This window comes from Pleurodeles waltl, chromosome 5 (assembly GCF_031143425.1).
Source record: "Pleurodeles waltl isolate 20211129_DDA chromosome 5, aPleWal1.hap1.20221129, whole genome shotgun sequence".
Taxonomy (NCBI): Eukaryota; Metazoa; Chordata; class Amphibia; order Caudata; family Salamandridae; genus Pleurodeles; species Pleurodeles waltl.
In genome coordinates, this window is record NC_090444.1 from 173771315 (window position 1) to 173789847 (window position 18533).

The 18533-nt window shown below is 41.6% G+C and overlaps 1 protein-coding gene across 3 annotated transcripts in view; it reads left to right on the plus strand.

Annotated features, from left to right (window-relative positions):
* The window catches only part of EPRS1 (glutamyl-prolyl-tRNA synthetase 1), a 488457-nt gene that overhangs the window by 34980 nt on the left and 434944 nt on the right, over window positions 1-18533 (plus strand). For all 3 annotated transcript variants that reach the window (XM_069233874.1, XM_069233875.1, XM_069233876.1), the window contains exons 6-8: window positions 2047-2141; window positions 11344-11470; window positions 16902-17094. In XM_069233874.1, coding sequence (XP_069089975.1) covers window positions 2047-2141; window positions 11344-11470; window positions 16902-17094 — 415 coding nt within the window. The remainder of the gene's footprint in view (window positions 1-2046; window positions 2142-11343; window positions 11471-16901; window positions 17095-18533) is intronic.

An 18533-nucleotide genomic window follows, 5' to 3' on the forward strand; every position in this document is an offset into this window, starting at 1 on the left:
CAGAGTTCTTAATGGCTTAATCCCTCCCAGTTTAGCTGAGGAACTATCCACCCCCCCCCCCCCCCCCCAACTTTACTAGAACACGATCTGGATCTCAAGGAGAGAACAGCTGTAACTTTATTTAATATTGTTCTGAACTCATTGCCTTACACACTTATGTATCACTCTCCCACTCATCCTTCCTTGCATGTTTAAAGTGTATATAATATGCTCTTTCTATATTGATGCCGCTCTATCCATGTGCACTCTGTGTGTGTGTGTGTGTGTGTGTGTGTGTATATAAATACATATATTTGCAATATATAAAAAAAAAAAAAAAAAACAATTACAGGGACGTTATTGTTAGGTTCTGAATTTACTTGCACAAAACCTTAGAAATTCAGCAGTTATAGTTAGTTATTTCAAGTAAGTATAACTCACACTCTAAGGTGACTATAACTCATGCCCAGGCCATGCACAGTTTTCGCTTCAAAAATGTGACTGTTAATGATTCATTGATATTTTGAATGATGTTCAATCCCTATGTAAATTTATATTGGGGAAAACATGTTTTGGGACATGTCCTCCCCCCCTTTCAAAATAACTCAATCATTTAGGAGGTGGATCAACCTTAAAGTTACAGAGAAACCACGCAGAAGTGGAGAAGAACGTGTTGTTCCCATATGGTTGGTTATCTAGATATAGGTCTGCACTTGACCGATGTATATACATCTCCATGCTTATTTTACAAGCCTACTTTTACCAATAAGTCTTGGTGGCGATAGGGCTGTTTTTGTTTGGTTAATCACTTATTTACAGAAAGATTTTAAAAAATGTATTTATTTGCTTTTTAAACCCATAGGAACATTCAAATGCGGAGGGGAAACATAGTAAAACAAGGAAGAAGGTAGCTTCTCATGGCATCTCAAAAAGCAGAATGTCATGCATAATACACGTCAAAGAACAGTGCAGTAGATAAATGTCAGGTGAAAGCTGCATGTGAACCTTGGATGTAGCAGACCAAGGGAATCTGAGCATGAGGAGGGGTGCTGAGGAGGGGTCCACTATGATGGATGCATCAATCACAGCTCTTCCTATAGCTACCCTTTGTGTAACTGAAGTACATGCCGGATTCATCAGGCGTCCAACTCCTGAGTCAGATTTGTTGTCATTGTTGGTGGGCAAATATTGGTCTCTACTTCGAAGGTAGGGTAAGTGGGGTTTCCATATGCCTTGGGGTGGGCAGCGTGGGGGCATTAAGTCCCAGTAGGCTGATAATTGTTCCTGGCAGTATTCCGCATTGTGCAGCCAAGCCCTGGTGGAAGGGGCAGGTCTTCCACCTCAATGTATGGCCACCCTCCGTTTAGCTAGTAGTAATAGCATGGCGGTGAGGCACCGGCTCTCATCAGGCACCTCCTTCACATACCCCAAGAGAGCCACCAGCGGGGTCAAAGGAGCGGCATATCCCATAATTACAGAAAAGGATCTCTAGTAAACTACTAAAGACTTGGTGGTTACTCATAGTGTGTAACTGGAATGGGAGTTCATTCCATAACCTAGTTGGTGCATATGAAAAGAGCAACCTCCTTGCCAGACCTGTATTTTAGGGAGAGGAAGAACACAAATTCAAAACTGATGTGCAAATTTCAATCATGTTCTTCACACACTTAGGACAAGATCCATAAATAGCTGTCTGACAGATAGTAAGTGCTTTGAGCTTGACCCTCTTCTCAGTTGGCAACCTATTTAGTTGGTTGAGATGCTGAGCAGCAGATGCTCTTTGTGGTAAATTCAGCCCAATTGCCATTGCTATATTTTGAACAGTTTAGACTTGATGTAGAGCATATTTAGGAAGGGGTAGATGTGATGAATTCCATTAAGCAAGTGTCCTCCATTTACTGATTTTATATTTATTTATTTATTTTAATAGCACTGCACACTAAAATCAACAGAAGCTTTGACTCGACTGAATTGTTTAGTTCAGGCAGAACTTATCTCTGGCTAGTTGCTTTATGGTCAATGTTGTGTTTATATGCGTGTCCTCACATAGTCCTTTCTCTTCTAAAGGCATCTGAAAAGAAAGCAGATGTTGGCAAATTTGTTGAACTTCCAGGTGCGGAGATGGGGAAAGTCGTTGTGCGGTTTCCTCCAGAAGCTAGCGGGTAAGACAATGTTTTTAAAAGCAAAGTGTGAAGTTTAACAAAATATTATTTCTCTTCGAGTATTTAAGCCTCCTTCTCTAAAAGTGTATTATGTGGTTCTGTGTCAGTGATTATAGTATGTACTGGGTAAAGTAACAAGGTGATATATAATGAGTTGATAGGCTTTCTGCTTCATGCTATGTAAAGTTAGGCCGTCAAACTAAACTCTGTCAATTTAAAACTATACCACATGCATGTTTTGTCAGCGCTTGCGCCATTAGAAATGAACTATTTTGAGTTGTTTATACATGCACTAGATTGAAGTGAACTTTAAAAAAAAAAAAAAAAAAAAGTGTAAAGGAGGAATATTGTTCTAATCTAATTGCTGTAACCTACAACCCTGTCTGTGCTAGAAAGTAAAATACCTTCAGCATTAGGAGGTCACCTTACTCATTGGGCATCAAAAAGTTTTTTTTTTTTATTAGCAAGAAAGTGTGATGAATATTGTTAGGCAAAACTATTTGATTGAGTGTTGTATACTTGATGCAGCGTGGCAAAGTGGGGTCCAATGCAGTCATACTAGTGGAAGGCTCACATGCCTGATCCACCAACAATGCTATCCTATGCTGTGCCTCTGCTGATCTGGGTGTGAAGTGTAGGGTCGTTAAGTCCCTGGATGTGGTGGAGCCTAGAGGGACCCACTCCACGTGTCATCACCCCAAACTACCTTCACGCCTCATTAGCCCCCCCTGCCAAAAAGTAGTCCACTCTGGTGGATAATCACAATGTATGGTGTGGCAGTGAAGAACAACCAGGATGAAGCCATCTCAGAAACATAAGTGAACATATGTGGAAATCGAGCACATACTCAAATTCATGAAGCACCTGGATGTTCCTAACATGTAGTGTGACCTCAGATCCTAGTGACCCTCTGAATTCACAGACACCTTGCAGCCGGCTCTCACTAAAATCCAGCAAAAGCTCCCACAATCGTGACTAAGATGCGAAGAGCCCAACAGACCGTCACAAAGCAGGACCTGTTAAAATGCCTGTTGGAACTATAGGGGAAAGTGACAAAGACACTTTTGGAGCAAATACAGACTGTCAGACCCGAGATATAAAGTGCTTTGGTAGCTATTACAAAATAAATAAGCTCAGTGGGGGGATAGTGATATAAAAAATGTACATGTTAATACACCGCTGCAAATTGATATAGTTGATGCCCAAGCCATGTGATGGATAACAGTGGAGGAAGTGGAAGACTTGAAACAGAAGTGCAAGGACTTTGAGGTCAGATCCCGGAAGGATAACATTAGAATTTCCAATGCAAGGTAACATATGGAGAGGGGGCGAGCGTGCTCACCTTCTGTACCAACGTGATCAACATGGGTGAAGAGGCTTCATAGGAACTGAAAGTATGGTTGCCGCAGAAATCCCCCAGAATAACCATGCTGAGGGTAAGCAGGTGAATGAACAAAAACTATGCCTTTAAATTTTGTTTTTACCTTTTCACCTTTGTTGTGCATTCAAAGACTGAGGTTAAATGTCAGGCTAAATGGTGGACAAAAAAAAAAAAACAAGGTTGGTGATGCTTTCCCTACATAAACATCTACCCCTGGAGATTGTGGAAGCAAATAGAGAGAGATGATTATTGATAGGCAGTCTTAAAGGAAGAAAGATTACACTTGTAGCGTCATATGACCAAGAAATGCACATAGTTAGGATCCTGGACCTAATTAAAGAAAAAGCAGTGGGTAAGATTCTGTGGGTAGAGGAGTTTTAACATAGTCCATGACTTGATACAAAATAAACACTCGCTGGACAGATAGATTGGTGGTGGGATGTCAAGATCCTTACAGAACAAATTGGTTGATAGAGAGCTCCTTGATTTGTGAAGGTCACCCTTGGGACAAGAAATTCACCTGTTTCTCAAAGTGTCATAAAGCCTTCTCCGAAATCAATCAAATATGGGGAACAAATACATTACTAGCCCAGATGTTTAAAACTGAGATAGGTCTGATCATATTGTCAGACCATGCGCTTGTAGTTTGGGATCTTATTTTCGGCAAAACATACAGGCGGGGAAGATCCTGAAAAGTTGATGTAGCTATCCTTAAGGACGCACTTCATGAAATGGAGATGAGAGACCATATAAAAGACTGTTTGAGTATCAACCAGAATGGGGTTATGTCTCCACACAATTGTTTGGGACATCTTCACTGTGGTAGCTAGAGGTAACTCAGTCAGCATAAAAATTCACCAAAAAGTGATGTGGTCACTTAAAAGGGAAACGTTAGAATCTGAGTAATGGTTAAAGGAGCATTAATACAGAGAAGAGAAGTCTATTTGTGACGTCTAGCTGTAGATGCACATACTATGTATACTCCTGGCATCTAGCGTCAGGCTCAAATGTGTGCAAATTATTTTTCTTTGAAGAAGTCTTCAAGTCACAAGGCATAGTGACTCCACCTATTGTTGGTAATGCACATTGGCATCGGCTCCAGTGTTTAATTTTTTTTTTTTTCTTTTTCTTTTTCTGCCACCTGGTTTGGACCATTTGTGCGTCCGATGCCTCTTTGTCGTAGTTTTCGGGCCTCCTTGGTTCCTCTAAACTCACTGGTAATACAGTCGCTGCATCTTTTACCATCTTTGTTGTTGTGCTACTTGTCTGTTTCGATGACCGAGAACTCTTTGATGCCTTGCTCAGGGCTTACTTCCTCGTGTTAGGTGCAGAAAATATCCCATCAATGATGGAAAGGTCTCCATTTCAGTACCACCCTCAGTATAGAGCCAAATTTCCCTGGGCGGATCATCAGCAGCAGATGTGTAACCCCTGTCTCTTTCTGGATCATAGTGAGGCCTCCTTTTCCGTCTGCCTTACCTTCCAGTCAAAGAAAATGCTACATTACTACATTACTGTCGGGCTGGATGCCTCACATCACAAACCATGTTGCAGCGGCAAGGAGACAACACCCCTGATCACCTAGGAACATCGACATCCAAGCCACAGATCTTCACTCCTGAGGCAGGCTCTTGCTTTGAGTCCGAATCCAAAGCCCTTCAGTCAGTGCAGGTCCAGATAAGGACCAGCTCATCCTCCTCCACCTCCCAGGCAGTTAACGGAGGTTGAGCACTGCCTCGAGAGGGTTAGGCATGGATCCCTGGAGTCCAGCACCAGGCTTCTAGTACACCACTGCCTAAGGGCATGGTCGGCATCAAAATCACTTTTGAATCTGGCCATGGGCCACCCCCTGTCACCGAAACATCCTGAATCCTCAGCTCTCTGCGCCGACACTGCCTTTCCATCTAAAACCCCATCCTTGGCTTGAAAGCCTACTTTGGTGCCAAAATCCACCTTTGTGCTAGCGCCTCATAAACCACATTCCCGTTGACATCAGTGCCAGATGTGCAAAACCTTTGGTGCCTAAAAAGACCAGCTTCCACAGCCTCTGATAACCAAGACCGGCGAGCTTGCAATGGCTCCAACAGGAGGTTGATGCCAGGTAGAAGCGCATCAAGATCCACCCTCAAACTGGCAGGGTCTTGGCTGCCACTTCCAAAGCCTCAAGACCTACTGCCTCATAAAAGGAAGTGGACTTTTGAGGAAATCCTCAATTTGGCACCTGATCCGCCAGCCAAAGTCAGGAGGCTAAATGACTGAGGTACTAATCGCCTACTCTTTTACCCACCCTCCTTGCCTTCCTCTTCACTTCATCCCTGTCTGCTTCACCTCTGCCGCTCCTTTCTGAGAGTTGCCACGTCTCCCCACATTCTGGACTTGTGGGTGGCGGGGAGAGATGCTCCAGGCTCACCAATACCTTTACAACACACCATTTGACCCAAAGTCACAGGATGACCCATGGTATGATTGATATGGACCTCCGTGGATACACTGATGTCAACCTATTTACAGCAAAGTTATCCCTACCAGAAGACACCAGCTTGTATCATTAGGTTTTGCAGAGGGTAGCCACTTACCACAAGGTGGAGCTGCATAAAACGCAGGAGGAGGAAAACTTTCTCGTGGAGACTCGGCTACCAAGTGCTCCACACAATTTCTTCCATTGTTAAAGGGGATGGGAAAGACAGTTCCTGAAGTCTTCAAGGAGCTGGCTGAGGCCAGGTTGATCGCCCTGAGGGCGGACAAGAAATAGAAAGCCTTGACCTCATACCCTGCAAACATTAAGGGACTGGTAGGGCTTACAGCCCTTAAGTATACCAATGCTCAAGGCACTTGGGATACACCACCACCTAACAAAAAGATAGATATGGCTGGTAAATGCATCGCACCTGTAACAGCAACACTGGTGCATTGCCAACTTAGTCAGTTTGCTCCCAAGGTACAACCGGACACATTGGGACAAAATGGAGGGGCTTCTCCAGCACCTCTCCTGAGAGCAGTACCAGAAAAGGTGCTAATTCCTCATAACAGAGGGCAAGATAGTAAGCACCATTATTAGATGTGCCCTCATTGCTGCTGACACCACAGTGTCAAGTTTCCTGTAGAGGGCACTAATCACAAGGAAGCTATAGAACCCATGCTGCTTCACCACAGTGGCAAGGGAATGCACTGCCTGTACCTCTCATCCCCAAATAGGATGTGTCCTTCAGGCACATACTCTATCTCAGGCCCCTCAACAAATACCTCCAGTCGGAGCACTTCCATATGGTGGCACACCAGGACGTCGTCCCTCTGCTTCAACAAGACAACTTTATGACTGCCTTCGACCTACAAGATGCCTGCTTTCACATCTTGATCCACCGGGCTCATTGCCAGTACCTCCAGTTAATGCTAAGTGGTCAGAATTATCAGTGCAAGGTGCTGCCTTTTGGGGCCACCATCGCACCAAGAGGGTTCACAAATGTGTTGCCTTGGTGGCTGCTCATATCTGGAGGTATGGCATACATGTCTTCCCCTACTTGAGCGACTGGCTGATAAATAAAGCAACCAAACATCAGTGTAGATATATATATGTAGATCTCTACTCTCTCACAGTCTGTGTGTGTCTCTCTCTCTCTCTCTGTCTCAACTATCCCTCCTGGGAGAGATTAGGGGTGATTTAAGTAGATATGGCCCACTCTTCATATCATGCGTTCAGTCGTGAACCTTAGGGTCTTGAACATTTACCTTCACCAGGAAGGTCCTTGACTCAGGGTACTTTTGGTACTTAATGTGAAAGACTGCATGGTGCCTCTCGACTTGCAGGGTGCATATTTTCACACACCAGATATGCAGTCACTCAAGAAGTTCTTGTGTTTCGTGGTAGGATCTACTCAATACTAGTTTGTATGACTACCTTCACAGCTAACATTGATAACACAAGTCTTAACAAAAGTGATGCCAGTGGTCCTAACCCATCTGTGAAGGTCCGAAATCTCAATGTTCTTGAACCTAGCTGCTCTAGGCTGACTCTCCGCAGTTGGTGTGGTACCACTTAAATACCACAACATCCCTGCTGTTTGACCTGGGCTTTTCCTTCAATTGCCCAAGTCTTGAATATAGCTCTCTCAGCGCCTTCTCTTCATAGGGACAGTACTGAATGCAACATCTTTTCGAGCTTTCTCTTTTCTTGAAGTATTTGGTACAGTCAGGATGGAATCTGATATTTGGAGGTGGGAGCTTGTGTTCCATCTTGACAGCTTTTCCCCTGCTACGTCTGCTGGCGTCCTGCATTCTACTGATCACACATTTTGGCAAATCAGTGCTGTCCAGCGCCACCTCCATGCCCAGTGGTTGCCACATAGGGAAGATTGCAGTCTCCCAGCACACTAATGGACTTGCTCTTGTGTTTGATAAGGAAGAACCTGAAGTAAAGGATGTCCTTTTGCCCTCCACCATCAGTGGCAATGGTACTGATGGACGCATCCACTTTGTGGTGTTCTGCATCTGGAGGAATTGGAGATCAGGGAACTACAATGATCCCCAGTATAGCAGGTGCAGTGCACCACCCCACTTGTGCTGCGGTTAATTTGTATGGCCCTGAAGAACCTCCTGATCTCCTTTCACAGGTGATCTGCCCAGTTCTTGACCAGCAAAACGACTGCGATGTGGTACATCGACAAATAAGGAGGTGTGGGGGGGTCTTAATTTTTTTAACTAGAAGTTTGGAGACACTGGGCTTTGGCCTGGGCTCGTGGGATCTGACTTGTTGTCTACCATCTGGCAGGCTCTCTGCACACCAGAGCTGGCTGCCTGAGTAGATGTCAGCTTGCTGACCCCCGAATGACATTTCCAACCGGAGGTGTTTCAAGACATTTTCACCCTGTGGGGCACTCCTCAGGTGGACCTCTTCACCACTCATAGGAATGCACACTTCCCACAGTTGTAAACCCTCCTGTACCTATTGCAGGGAGTCTTTGAGGATGTTTTTCAGTTGATGTGCTATTTCCTGCCTCAGTGTTCTCCCACCCCCCTCAAACATACCTCATTCCTTGGATATTAAGGACGCTGCATGAGGACCGGCGCTAATTCATATTGATTGCCCTGGACTCGCTGAGATGGGTAAGGTCCACAGATCTTCTGCAACCCTGTGCCTGCCTCTCTGATGACCTCTCAGTGTCCATCTCCTCTCCCAACAGGGCAATTAGGTTCTGGACCCCAGTCCCCATAGCCGCCTCCTCTATGCCTGGAGATCGAGCTCATTTCACCTGCTGCAGGAGGTGGTTGATGTTATACTGTCGGCTTGTCGCCCCTTTGCAAAATAAGTCTGTTTAGGGCTGTGGAACTGTTTCATGCCATGGTGTGCAGATACATATGTAGTCTCTCTGGAGGAAAACCAGTCTGTGCTGCATTTTCCCCTTTCTTTAGCCCAGCAAGATTGTGCAGTGGGCACTGTTAAACGTTTTATTGCTGTCCTTTCCTTCTTTCATTTGACTTCCTTACCAACCATCCTTTTTCAAGTCCCTATATATGGTTTGTTTTCTTCTACACCCTTTGTGATGACCAAGTGGGATCTGAATTTGGTCTTGACTTGTAATGGAGCCTCTGCTTGAATGCTAGAACAGTTGGCAATTGTTTTTGTTAACCTTGAAAACTGTTTACCTTGTGGCCATCACTTCATCACGTCAGTGTTTGTTCCACCCACAGTGTTTACTGTTGTCAGTCTAGTGTTCTAAAATAAATTCTTCCACGTTTTCTACTACTAAACTGGGCCTCTCTGTTAATGTTTTCTGAACTGCCTTTTTTCTTATGGCTATCTTTACAAGCTCAACCAGTTGACACTCTTAAACCTGAACTCTTAATGTATTAGAGCAGTGATTCTTAACTTGTTGTCTGGGGGCTGCTGGTGGTCCTTGAAGCCTACTCAGCTGGTCCGTGACTGCTCAGAAAATTAAATAATACTAGCAGATTAATAAAGTGTATGTAAATGAAGAGGTCCAATGTACAATTGAAAATTTGTAAACACTCTGTAAATGTGAAGTAATTTGGAATTGGTGTGAACATACATTGTTATTATCCTGAGAATTATTCATTGGACATGAACACTGGGGGCCCTCAATTGAATTTTGAAACTCTTCAACCCTTCTATTAAAATATTGATTTCTTTTTTTTTTTTTTTTTTTTTAATTTGTGAATTTAATAAAATATTTATAATTTATGTATTTGTTTGATGAATACTTGTTTGATGAATACTCATTTGGGATCCCAGATTCCAATATGAATCAGTGGGAATTCCCAGGGTACAGTAACAAATAAGTGGGGGGTCAAAAGATTAAGTACCATTTCATTAGATTTGGTCAGTCATATGTGCTGAATTTCATCGCCTTACCAGTTTGTAATGACATCCTGATTTTTCTCACCTGCTGTGCAATATTTTACTGTTGATCTCTCCATTGTGCTAACTTTATTTTCTGGTGGCAAGACACCACTCTGATTTTCATTCTGCCTTTGCCCTACCCTCACCCTACCTTCCACCCCACAGTAACTCAATATCCTACAGTGCCAGATCTCAGCATGATCCTGGATTCTTGCTTATCACTAGCCACATCTCTACTCCACAGCACCAGTTGACGAACACACAAAAAACGTTGTCCAAGCTACTACCCAGCTAAGATCTGAACAAAATAGGTAGGAGCCTACAGTAGAACCTCTTGGTTACTCTGCAACGCAGAAAATAAAAAATACTGATTCAGATTTATGATTCAGATTTATTAGTGAGTGTATAGTGAATTCAAATCATTACACATAAATATGCATAAAAAACGTTGCAAAAGAAGAAGAATGGATAGCAGTACATTCAACTATTGCTGAATTTAGGTAATGATTTTAACGAAAAGTGGCTGGTTACCAGCGGGCATATTACTGCATTTTGTAAAGTCCAGTCTTGCTTTCACATATTCGAACACTTGCTTTCGAAACAAATGTGACTACCCATATGTTCAAGTATGTGTGTTTGGAGGTCAAGGCCCTGTATTCCTGCTTGTCAACAACTCCAACTGCGATAAAGGGACCTCGCACTACTACTCATTCTACTATTTCAGCAAAGTCATAAGCCCCTCCATACGAATCATGTAACATTCCAAAACGCACACCTTCTGCCACACCAGCCCCCTCATACCTCCCACCCCTGTTATATTCACCTTTTGTCAGTTGTTTGAGTACAACTTGCAGTTTCTACTCCTACTTCCCATGGCTTAGCTTGTACCTGCACCTATATCCGGAGGAATCATGCCAACCATAACACTTGTGTGACCATTGCCTCTAAATGTTCCGTGCCCATTGGTCCCTTTCAACTATTTTTTACTCTGTACAACACTACTGTTAAAAATTCTGTTAATACTTAAATATATACTTGCATATAAGATGCCTAGTGTTTCGTAAGGGTCACAAAGGTATCTTAGTCACCACTTGTAATCCCCCACCCCTTTTCCCCATCCCCAAACGACATGGAATGCATAGGACAGCATTCACAAAACAGCCTTTGAAAAACCACGAAAATGTGATTGGTGCGCAGAATGGAAGGTGATTAGCATTTATGACCTGTGTCAAAGGAGAAGCTCTGAGTTCAATATTGGCAATTTATATTTACATAACAAGATTTCTTATATTATTTAAAAATGCTTTTGTATGTTTGTGAAATACAAATCTGCTTTGAATTTTATTTGCTGGCACCTTACTACCACTAAATAAGGGCTGTTGGAGAAATAATGATCTTTTCATCCTGATGGACCTGTAGATGTGCAAACTCCAAAATGGTGTTATCTTTTTTTTTTCCCTGTAAAGTTACTTGCATATTGGCCATGCAAAGGCGGCTCTCCTAAACCAACACTACCAGGTAAACTTCAAAGGAAAGCTGATCATGAGGTTTGACGACACTAATCCCGAGAAAGAAAAGGAAGACTTTGAAAAGGTGGGTACACGCAGGTTATGAACATGGTTTGAATAATTAACATGTACTTTACATTAATTTCCTTGAATTTCACACCAGAGACTAAAGGTCCCCGAAAAAGCAAACTCTAATCGCTCTCCTTTTTGTCACAGTGCATGTTTTTTGTAAAGGAAAATGTGTTTCTTCGAGAGACAGACTGGTGTGTGGCATGTGGGAGGCTCTACTCTGTGCAAGGAAATTGTTCCTTGATCTATTTCCGTTGTGGAGTGTGTTTATTTTGTTGGTATTTACTGTAGTCAACCATGTGAATAATACATTTGCAATCATGCTGTGCATTCTTTCTAACAAGTCAGCTTGTCATCGTGCTTTCAGTTCAGACTGCTTTTAAATCGCCTGAATTCTGTGGCCCTGTCAGATGGCACTAGTAGTGGTTGAAATGTCAGTACTGCTTAATTTTTTGTTACTGGACGTGCGTAGATGCTATTACATTAACCCGTGCATGGTTTGCCCGTGGCTGAAGAAGAGTTCTGGATGTTACCAACAAAGATGTTATGTTGCTCAAAAAGGTTAGGGTGCTTAACTTTAGGTTGTAGGCTGTGTTGCTTTATAAGTGTGAGTAGTCTCATCATGATTTGTAAATGTCTGAATGCTTGCCCAATTAGCAGTTTTTAAACTTTGTTATACAGTAATTTGTACATTTTCAAGATTCAGTTACAAGTAAGGCGTCTTCTAGGCCAGATCCCTGCAGAAGACCTACCACCTTGTATTTATTTTATTCATGTGAGTTTATACTTTCGTATGGCCAAGGCACAGTTAGTTTGATTGGAGGCAGCTTGTGGTGTACATTGGGGCAGCCTCAAGGTTACCAAGTCCCCTATTCTAGTTACACTTTTAGATGTCATAAACAGTTTTTTGAATGTACTTAGTTACACTGTGACTTCAGGATGGGTGCTACTCTCTGTTGGCACAGTTTGGCTTTCCTGTTTTGGAAATATTGCTGTGTTGTGATTTATTGTATCATAACCTGTATATGTGATATTGTAACTGCCCAAACAAGCTGTCAATGAATGTAGTCCGGACACCTTCAAGTTAACTTTTTGATCCTGAGATGAGTGTGTTTGCCTTCTTCCATAACTTTACTCCAATGGGAGCAGGGTTACTATGTTTTTGACTACCTTAAGTGCATGGTGTTTCTAATTTTTCACTTACCATCAAAATCTCCGTTTTTAGCTCAATTCAAACAGAGGTAGTGCCCCTTTGTCAAGTAAGTGTGGTCAAGGCCATCAAAGCTGGTAGTGCAACTCTCTGATTAAAAAGCACAAACTTCCTCATTGGAAAGAATATCTCACTTTTAAGCCTGGTTCAAATTGTACCTGGAAACCCATTATAAAGTAAAAAATTGATGCATGAGTGTAGTATTTCAGGAAAAATTGGCTTTGGCGGAATAAAGTATTGCCATACCAAGTTTGCTTTAAAAATACTTTGTTGGCAAAATGCAGTCTCTGAATGTACTTGGATGCCGACAGTGTATGTATAGAAATCTCTCGGCTTTTCTTTTTTACACTCTAAACATCTAAATTAACATCACTATTCTCCGCTAATAATAAAAAGAAAAAAATCAAGCAACTATTTTACTATATAATTGCAGTTGGGTTGAGGAATCACACAACCTGCTGCCAGAGCCAGCAAACACTAATAAAATCTATTTGGAGGTAATGTGGAATTCTTTGATCTTATAAGAACTTCACCTTTAGCCTCTACATTACCTTGGAACTCCTCAGTGATTTGCAATATCCTTATTATATTGTAGAAAGTGCCTGCACCCCTGAATGCAACGATCCGAGGTCGCTCGCCCCATCTTAAACAGCGCAGTTCCAGGATAGTATGATCTGTGACGTATGTATAATTGTACTTGCTTGAAACTCGCTCGGATTCTCACCTCTTGTGCAGACCCCAGGGCTTCCTCCATTCCTCTGAGATTTTTCACTCAGCCTTTTAACTGTATCAGGTGGTTGGGGAAATGTATTTTCTATTTTCTTATAGGTTAAGGATATTGCTTTCTAGTCCAGAGACACACCGTGAGTAGCCTGCTCTCCAGTGGCAAACGTTCTTTTACTTTTGCTCCGAAACCCTCCGGTTCTAATGCATGTGTAATTTGTAAGTACCCATAGGCATAACTGCCTGCTAATCCATATTTGGATTATAATGTGTCACAAGAGATTTGTGCCCACTCCTTCCATACATCATCTACATATATGCGAATGCCAGTTGTGTCCCAGATGTTAAAATCCTTTATTTGTCCATCCATCAGAGTGTCTCTTCACCACAGCAGGTTTTTGATGGTTATTCTTTAATCGTATTCCAGGTATCTGTTGGCCACCTGGCAGACTGCCACAGTTGCCCTAGTGTGTGACGGAAGTGCTTGTGTAGGTTTTTTTCCCGTGAAAGATAACCAGGTGGCCAGCTACCCTCATGGCCATGTGGTATGCTCTCCGTGACTCATACTTCTGGAGTGAATGTGCCCAGTCATTAAATCTGATCAGGTAGGAAGCCTAGAAGTACTTCCTAATGTCTGGGAGAGCTATGCCACCGTCGTACATCCCTCATTAGTTTGCTGAGGGCAATTCATGCTGCCCCCTACTTCCATAATAAAAGTAGAAGTTCGGATTCTATTTTGTATAAGAAGGCTGATTCTCTATGGTGTGTTTTGCAGCACATACAGGAGTTTAGGGAGAGTAATCATGTTATATAGTGCTGCTTGTCGTAATAATATCAAAAGAAGATTCCTCCAGTGGTGAATGTTGTTTTTGAATTGTTTATCTGGTGAACCCTTTGTAATATAGATCCCAAGGTATTTAAAAACTAGAAAGGAAAAAGCAATATTACTAGATTGGGTCACATTTCGCTACTACTGCATTAGTGGATGTATAAGGGAATTCTCACAGTTTATGCTGTAGCCTGAGAAGTTGACTAGTGACTGTAAAATATGTAGTAGCTGGCGAATGGTGTCGTCCAACTGCAAGATGTGCAGAAAGATTTCAGTCTGTACAATCTTAAAGTTCTACTGATGCTTCCCTGCCATGCCCTGCTCTGCACTAAAATCGTATTGAAATAGAGTAGTATTACCCAGAATAGAGTTCAGGAATTGAAAACCAAAGTCGTTTTCCTCTCTACTCCCTTCTCCTTCCCAATGGAGAAAATGTTTGAACTCCTTGCTTCCTTAAGTCTCTGAATTGTTGACATTAGGCTTGTGGGAGCTCTTTGAGGCTGAACCTCTTTGAGGCTGAACCTCCAATTTCCATCCATTTTATTTTTGAGAAAAGAAGCTCTAGTACATACCTAGCGTTAATTTATTTTTGTTCATCCAAAGATGACGATTGCTTGAATCCTGCATAGATTCATACGCCATTGATTGTCTTGCCATTGATGACCATTTTTTTTGTGAACTTTCTTGGAAGAGGTTTTAGGTAAAGATTGATGTTGATTTAAGAGTCCCTGTAAGTGACTCCTATTTGATGGTTTTGCAGCTCTGATTGATTTACCTCGGGCGTCGTCTTCAGATTTGTGTTACCTTCAACCTGCCCAATCCGAGTGCTTGGAGAAACTGTTATTCAGCACAACGTTCTGACTATACTAATGAGACCATGCTATATAATTTTGCTGAATATGCAATTCGAAGTTCTGAAGTGTATCTGTGCCCCAGAAAATACTCCATCTGAACATTATATAGAGGCTGGCACTAAGTTTATAAGGGCTTACTAAGCGATCAACTGCAAGATTTGCCATGAACACTTCAGACACTGATACTGAAAAGTCATGCTAGGTATGGAATGTCCTCTGTGGAGAAGCCCTCAGATTGCTGAAGCTGCTGATTTGACAAACTTCTTGTGATTTTCACAAGTAGCCGGAGTCCCTGATGATTAAGTCTGAAGGGGAACTTTGGTCAAAGTTGTTGTTAGCAGTAAATTAGTACCTCTTGTGAAAATCACTATTCCTGCAAAATTGAGCTCCCATGGGGAGGCGATTTAAGGAACATGTCTGAATGCTTAAAAAACAAAACTACCTTGGACACTCATCCACTAGGAAAAAAACATGATTATTAATTTGAAGATACAATCTTGGGCTCAAAAGAACAGACTTTCTTAGAAAATACCAAACTATCCAGTTAAACTGATCACCATAACTAAAGCAAGCTTGGTGTAAGACACCCCAACAAAAACTTGCACACACTTTTATGTTTTGTAGGAATTGTATATTTGTGTCTTACTAGCCTTCCTTAAGCCCTTTTTGTCAGATTGAAGGCAATGCTGCTTCAGTCAATTGGAGGAGACAGTGGCCTAATTGGTATTGTGTATTTTGCGGATACACCACACTTTTTTTTTTTTTTTTGTAATACCTTTTTTTTTCACCCTCATACATTTGTTATGGGAAATCTTGTCAACATTTGCATAACTGGTGCTTCAGCATAGATTACACCTGCTTGATGGAAACACTCATACTTCTGCAGTAATATTGCACCAGGAAATTAGAAAACTACCAGTGTCTGTTGGCATGTGTGCAATGCTCTCACTTCTAGATTTTCCCAGCTCTGAATGATCTCTTTAATCCTGTTCCCTCCTTAACATCTCGCCTGTAATTCTATTTCTTTGGCTCTTTCTGCCTCTGTTTTACTTGCTCTTTACCTTTTCACTCATTGTCCCATATTTACTCTCTCCTAACGCCTCTTTTCTGCTACACTTAGTGAGCTTTTATCTACTCCTTCCCATTTTGTGCACTTCCTACTATCAGATCTGTTATTCATGCCTCACACCCATTTCCTCAATTTTCTTTTCCAGCTGTACTTCTCTGCATTTCCTCTTGTTGTTGATTGTGTTGTAGGCATGTCTTTTCATTTAAGCTAGTTTTATATGTAGATGGTTTACTTTTAATTTGGCTATTATTCAGTTTTATTGAATTTCATTTTCTTTATTTTTGTTAGTTTCTTTTTTTTCTATTTTGCACATTATCCTTGATTATTCTATTTATCGTTCACAAGCATAATTATTGTTTCTGACATCTTTAAAGTTTGAGGCTATTTACTTACATACTAGTTCCGTCAAAGTTAAACATGAATTGATCAGATAATTGTCTATCAAACCTTAAATGACAGCTGTGGTGGTCCTGTTGCATCATCTTTTGTTCTTTACTTGAAAGCTACTGGCAATTTTAAGTCTTGGCTGAATGCCTTAAGAGAGGCTGTTGCATCCTTTTTGCCTTCTACACACAGGTAATGAAAATGAGGATCCTCTTGCTGCCAGTTACTAGCATCTGCCCTACTTTAAAAGATTTATACTGATCATGATATTTGACTGGTCATGGGACCACTAAATATCAATATTGCATTGTGCAGACAGTGCTTTGACAATGTCTGCCTGTGTCTATAAACCACATTTTATACAATGATGCCTTGCAGGTTATCTTGGAGGATGTTTCCTTGCTTCACATCAAGCCAGATCAATTCACCTACACTTCAGACCATTTTGAAACAATAATGAAATATGCTGAAAAGCTCATTGAGGAGGGCAAGGCTTATGTAGACGATACACCTGCAGAACAGATGAAGATGGAACGTGAGCAGAGAACAGAATCCAAGCACAGGAATAACTGTAAGATGTTACTTTTATTTATGGTGCAATTTGTTTTATATATACAAATATAGTTTCTAAAAATGTGTGTTGCACTGTTGCAATAGGTGTCTGGCTCTAAACTATGAAGATGACAAGAAGTAAACAAGGAAGCTAGTTATGAGGTCATGTTATTGAACTATCTGAGTTCTGTAGACATGGTTACTTAAACTAATGTATTAGCATACTGCAGTGATAGTGATTACACGATCGAAGATTACTATGTCACATTGAGATCCCTCTTATTCTGTTGGCCTGCCTGTTGGGGGTGGTGGTGAAGCCCAATGGTGGAGGATTATAGGCTGGCTCAGCTTGCACTGCTCTTGGCCAGAAGGTGAGTGGCCATCGGATGGAGGGGCACTTGAGCACAGTTGGTGTCTTCTTGGCAGCGGGATCTCCTTGAATGAGGGGTAGTGGAGGAGATGCGCATGCATATTGCCAGCACCGACTCGGGTGCCTCGAATGTGATCATGTTGTGGGGTCTTCTGAAATAAGAAAAAGTACTAACCTCAAAACATTTATCAGAAAGGTTATGTTCAGTGGCTCATTTATGAGACTGAAGTAAAAATAAAAAAAAAGCTGAAAAGTTGGATACATGAAAACACAGATACTTGGTTTTTAAAATGGCTTTTTCTATTTACCCAATACATGAGATCAAAAACACTATGCATACCACACAAACAAGTAAAATGTATTTTAAGTTACAATATAACGTAATTGACACACAATTGTCATGAAGCATTGGCCAATTATTATTATTAATAATGTTGCTGCCTTTTTCTTTCAATTAGTGTTTTAAAAAAAAAAAATTTTTTTTATAAGATGAGTTTCTTTTCTTGGGCTCCTGGGCAGCTTATTGGACAGGACCGTGATTGTGTGTTGTTGTGTCTTGGTCAAGGGTACTTGAATCTCTAGGAGTAAATAAGTATGACAGATAAAGTAGACTGTAGGAGGTGATAGCTGTAGGGAGGGTACATAACGTATGGCATAGTAAATAACACTCAGTGCTAAAGGTGGTGTGGTAGGTAGGTGGAGGAGGATGTATGTGAAGATTGGTTACTTGCAGTTGTTGATGGTTGGTCTGTGGTACGGAAGTACTGCTGTACTCCTGACAAAAGATTAGTGCTGAGAACAAATTAGGAGAGATCTAAATCTAGAAAAGGTTCTTGTGTAGTAAGATATGAATAAGGTAAATGTGGCAATGCTTCAAGATAACAGATTTACACCCTTCTGCTCTTCAGTTCTTTGTGTCTGCGTGCAGTCTGCGTTTTTTCTTTTTTCTTCCTTGTAAGGAAATGCCTCCTTGGCATGGTTGCCCCCTGACTTTTTGCCTTTGCTGATGCTATGTTTACAATTGAAAGTGTGCTGAGGCCTGCTAACCAGGCCCCAGCACCAGTGTTCTTTCCCTAACCTGTACTTTT